The following is a 5790-nucleotide window of genomic DNA, read 5'->3' as shown; positions in this document are numbered from 1 at the left end:
TTTTCTTTTCTTTCTATATGATTATCCTAACTTATATCCAGGGTTGTAGAGGTTTGTGAGTTCACCTGATTTAATAAAGCTTTTTTTTATATATAATTTTACTCTTCAATATTAAACTGTAACAATCTAGGTGAGATCAAGTTTGATTTTTATTTTTTATGATATTGTTTTGTTATTTTATTTATTATTATTGTATTTTTTTTATTCATATTATTTAAATTATTTATTGGAATAGTTTTTATTTTTTTTAACCTCAAATTTTTTTAAAAAAAACAATGTTTGCATGCAAGAATTGCAAATTGAAATGGATTCATACAAATAGCAAGAGGAGTGTATTTGATATTGTTATAGTTATTGTGATTGTGGTTTGAAAAAAAACTATTTTATCAAAAATACTTTTAATTAAAGTTGATTTGAAAAAATATATGTTTAGTTAAAACTATAGTTAAAATTAAAGTTAAACAAAAAATAGTTTAATGTGTTTGGTTAAAATAATACTTTTCAAATTGAGATTATAAACTAATTAAAATATATATATATATATTAATGATTTTTAATTTAAATATTGTATATTTAACTACTGTTATTACATCATAAACTAAATAATATTGATATCAAATATTTTTGATTATTCTATTAAACTATGTTTAATTTCATAACGTAAGAAATCTATCCAACAAAGAATATATTTTTCATGGTTTCTTAAGCGCACAATAATATTAAGTAAGTATCATCAAGAACAAAATTGAAGTTGCAATTAAATTTTATAAATGCTATATCATTAAACGATCTTGTTTTAATTTTTTTAATAAAACATAATTAAAAATAAAAATAAAAATTAATTTTTTTTAACCAGGACGGATTCGAGAAGAATAAAATTGGAATTGCAATCAAATTCTGTAAATGCTACATCATTAACCAATCTTCTTCTAATTTTTTGAATGAAACACAATTAAAAATAAAAATAAAAATAAAAAATATTTTTTTTTAACGAGGTCAGACTTAACAAGAATAAAATTGGTATTGCGATCAAATTCTGTAAATACTATATCATTAAGCGATCTCTTTCTAATTTTTTCAATAAAATAAAATTAAAAAATAAAAATTAATTTTTTAAAATGAATCAAACCCAATTTAATGTATTTAGTTTTGAATTAGCAAGAAAAATAAAAAATAATTTTACTATTCACATGAATATTAAAATTTTACTCTGTATTGTTCACTTAATTCTGGTTTAATGTGTTTGGTTAAAAGAATTTTTTCCAAATTGAGGTTATATAATAATTAATATATATATATATATATATATATTTATTAATATTAATGATTTTTAATTTAAATATTGTATATTTAACTACTATTATTACATCATAAAATAAATAATATTGATATCAAATATTTTTTATTGTTCTATTAAACTATGTTCAATTTCATAACGTACGAAATCTATCCAACAAGGACTATATTTTTCATGGTTTCTTAAGCGCGCAATAACATTAAGTAAGATATCATCAAGAACAAAATTGAGGTTGCGATTAAATTTTATAAATGCTATATCATTAAACGATCTTGTTTTAATTTTTTTAATAAAACATAATTAAAAATAAAAATAAAAATTAATTTTTTTTAACCAGGACGGATTCGAGAAGAATAAAATTGGAATTGCAATCAAATTCTGTAAATGCTACATCATCAAGCGATTTTCTTCTAATTTTTTGAATGAAACACAATTAAAAATTAAAATTAAAATTAAATTTTTTTAACCAGGTCAGACCCAACAAAAATAAAATTGGTATTACGATCAAATTCTGTAAATGCTATATTATCAAGCGATCTCCTTCTAATTTTTTTAATAAAATAAAATTAAAAAAATAAAAATTAATTTTTTTAAATGAATCAAACCCGATTTAATGTATTTAGTTTTGGATTAGCAAGAAAAATAAAAAATAATTTTACTATTAACATGAATAATGAAATTTTACTCTATATTGTTCACTTAATTCTGTACAAAAACACAGCAAAAAAAAAAACATGAAAAATTACTTCAACTTAACCTACAGTTAAATCTTAATTTTTATGGTCCCATGGACCAAAACATAACTACTACTTATAACCCGCTATATTACTGAGTTTGAAAAAAAAAACAACAGCTCCTGCAGAGCCGAACGCCCTCTTAATAAAAGCTATTTTAAAAGAAATCAGTACTTTCAGCCAACAAAAGGGAATATATTTTGAAATTATAATGGACTTGACTTGCTTTGCTTCAAGGCAATTGGCCCCACTAATTGACAATTGTTTGCCGCAGTCGAATCTAAAATCCAACTGACGTTTCATAAGAGAACAAATTAAGATTTCTAGTTAGTGAGAATCAGTAAGCAAATCCCCTTTTCATTTGCTTAACGGTTTAGTTAACTGACATTATGACAATCTTTAATTAATTTTTTCAATTTTCAACTCCAAAAGAAAGCGATGCATATGGAAGACACCACCAAGAAATCTAGAACAAGATCAAGAAGGATAACCTTGCGATGCAAGTTTGTGGATGAAACAAAACTCAGTAGCTGAACCCAGGAAGTCTCTTGTTTAGCTCAAGCTAGCTAGCCAGATTGAAAAATGATAAACAAACCATGAAAATCTTTGTAGTGAAGACATCACACGCGTGCACGTGTAATGAATTCTTATGTTTTATCACTGCAATATTATTTATTATTGCCCATAAGAGATACAAATTAAGGCCGTCATATATATTGTTGCTGACCCGACGTCATTCTTCTCGTGGGTTGCGGCCAAAATACGGAAGGAAAGAAAAGGAGTCGGTGGCAAAGGAGGGGAGGTAGGAGCGAGCAATGGCGCACACGCTTTTATTATTAAGAATTAAGCCAAAAGAGAATCCACAAACGAATCCAATTGACCATGATCATCTGCCTTGAGGATTCGCTGGTATTCCTCAAAGATTTCGTCTAGCGTGGTATCGTTCTGTAAAGAAATTGGACACGAGGGATCATGGTCACAAACTAGACCATCAAATTCTTCATTATTGGAAGCCCAAGCCTGTCCACCATTGTTGGCAACTTCAAGACCAGACATGCCCCAATTGGTATGATCGCCATCTTCTGCGTTACTAGATGATGACGCAATCATGCTTTGAATATTATTGATATATTTTGCAACCGAGGATGTACAAACCCTTGTTGCCCGTGGGAGATAAATCTTGGTCTTTGTAGTAGCCTCTCCATTTCGACTGCCAATGCCTTCGTTGTCCTCCTTTCGCTTCCTTTTGTTGTTGGCCTTAGTGTCACCTCTCTTTCCAGCCGATTCTCCCGTGCATTTGGACTTATTTCCTGCCGTGTTGTTCTTGAGTCTTTTGCTAAGGTGAGAGTTCCAGTAGTTCTTGATCTCATTGTCAGTTCGGCCTGGCAACCTTCCCGCAATGAGAGACCAACGGTTGCCAAGAAGAGAATGCAGACGGATGATAAGGTCATCCTCATCAGGAGTGATGTTCCCTCTCTTGATATCAGGCCGAAGGTAGTTCATCCATCTTAGCCTGCAACTCTTCCCACATCTAAGCAACCCTTCATTCATACGAAAACAGAAACACTAAATTAAAAACCGTATGAACTGTTGGCAAGAGAAAATTACATCACTTGCCAGCTTTCTTAGGCAAATTAAGATCTCCAATAAAAACCGTGTGAACTGTTGGAAAGAGAGAATCACATCACTTACCAGCTTTCTTAGGCAAAGACCTCCAATGACCTTCACCATGTGCCTGGATATAGTTAATGAGCAATGTGTCTTCTTTAGAAGTCCATGGACCTCTATACAGTCCAACTTTAGAGCAACATGGAGCTCTTCCCATTTTAATTCACTTGGTTGCAATTTCTTCTGTCTAGTACTTACTACGAACTCAGCAAAAGGAGAGATACATGCTGGCAAGCAGGAAGCGTATGAACATTTCTAGATTTTTTTAATTATTGACTTCAAGAAGTACCAAAACATGGGATGAAATGTTATAGAGGCTCTTGTATTTATACTATAAATATTTATATTTTACTCATTAGCTCCTGAATATATTTGTGTCTCCTGTTGAGGTAGATGTCTATTTTCGCCTTCTAGAATGTGAGGTGGTAAGTGGAGATAAGCTGAACAAACTTTCTCATACCTTTATCTGCCCTTCAGAGTCCATTATTTCTCTGGCTCCACCGCCATTGGTAGATAATGTCAAAACGTTTTAGGCGTGTACGTACAAGGATAATTTTCAAACTCCCAACAAGCTAAGAAATAAAGAAGGCAAAAAATTCTTCAGCACGCACACTCAACTGATAAATTCGCTGAAGTATAGAGGTGCCACCTTTAAATAGGAATAATAGTTTATTTTATTTTTTATTTTTTAAAATTATTTTAATTGATTAAGTTTTTTTGTTTTTTTTTTATATATATATTTTAATTTTATCCTTTAATAATTCTTTAATAATTGATTGAAAATTAGTCAAGGGTTTGGTGGGTTGACTTGGGTTGACTCAAGTTTTTTTTTAATTGATTTTTTTAATTTTGTCTTTTAACATTGAATTGATTGGGATTTGAATTTCATAATTTATTTTGATTTTCTTTTTATGAAGTGATTTCAGTTTTATAATTTAGATTTAGCATGTTAACTTAAGTTAAATCGGGTTTTTATTTTTTTTAATTACTTTTTTTAATTTTATTCTTCAATATTAGGTTGATTGTGTATTGAGCTTCTATGTATTTTTTTTATTTGCTTTACATAATGTTATCACAGTGTCATAATTTGAATTGTGATTTTGAAATGTTAATTTGGATTGATTCGAGTTGATCCAATATATTTCTATCTCAATATTAAAAAAAAAGATGTTATCTTGAATATTTTTAGTCAATTTGTTTTTTGCTCTTAAAGTACTTGTCAAATTAATTGAGTCACATTAATTTAATGTTTACATAGTTTAATTTTTTTTCTTTTTGAAAACACATAAAGAATACCTAGATATATATTTCTTTATTATTTAAATTTTTTTTAATTCGACCCGTAGTCACATGGTACAGGTATAGAATCTATTTATTGCTAATCACATGCAACCTAATTATACAACATCAACAACTTGAGGAGGGTGACCTTCATCGTCAAGTTTGAACCTCAAGTCAGCTCAAGATAGATAAAATTCTAAAATTATCTCAAGCAAGATCATGAGAAATAAATTTTAAAAATCTTTTAATATTGTTATGTGGCATGAATTTTAATCCTAATTGAACAAGTACTTGATGATAGACACCTTATGGATTTAGGATTGGTTCTGACTAGCACTGAAAGCCTTGAAGGATTAGGACTAATTAATCTTTACCCATTAGAACTAAGACATGTCATGTATACCTTGTAAATATGTGTTTAGATCTTTTTTTCCATTGGGTTAAATGGTAAGTTCTTGTGAGGTGTTGTGTAATCTTGTGTGCTAATACGTGTTACAAGGATTGAGTGTATTTAAGGTTTGGTTTGAGAGTCTTCCAAAGTTTTAAGTTTCAACTATGTTGTGTATGGTCCCACACCATGTGATGGTGGGACCATCACATTAAATGTCATGTGATGGCTGTCTCTTGGTGTAAATATTAATATAGTTCGGGTACTATAGCTATAGATTTGAAAAAAGAAGAGAGGAGAAGAAAATCAAGAGAGAAAAAGAGAAGAAAAGGCAGCAGAGCAGCCTTCATTCTTTCTTCGATTTCCAGCTCGTTCACCGTTGGATCGGGCTGAGATTTTGACAGCAGCTTCTAGACACGTTG

The 5790-nt window shown here is 29.4% G+C and overlaps 1 protein-coding gene across 1 annotated transcript; it reads right to left on the bottom strand.

The window, feature by feature from the left end:
• Positions 1 to 2874: 2874 nt before the first annotated feature.
• LOC105127411 (myb-related protein P-like) lies at positions 2875 to 4031 on the bottom strand. Its single transcript, XM_011028684.1, has 2 exons — positions 3724 to 4031; positions 2875 to 3572 (listed from the first exon to the last, which is right to left on the bottom strand). The coding sequence occupies exons 1-2, from the start codon at positions 3854 to 3856 to the stop codon at positions 2875 to 2877; spliced, it is 831 nt and encodes a 276-aa protein (XP_011026986.1). The 5' UTR covers positions 3857 to 4031.
• Positions 4032 to 5790: the final 1759 nt, after the last annotated feature.

Source organism: Populus euphratica, unplaced genomic scaffold, assembly GCF_000495115.2.
Source record: "Populus euphratica unplaced genomic scaffold, PopEup_1.0 scaffold7.1, whole genome shotgun sequence".
Taxonomy (NCBI): domain Eukaryota; kingdom Viridiplantae; phylum Streptophyta; class Magnoliopsida; order Malpighiales; family Salicaceae; genus Populus; species Populus euphratica.
The sequence above is the reverse complement of the archived record's forward strand: the minus strand, read 5'-3'. Positions and strand labels throughout refer to the sequence as shown.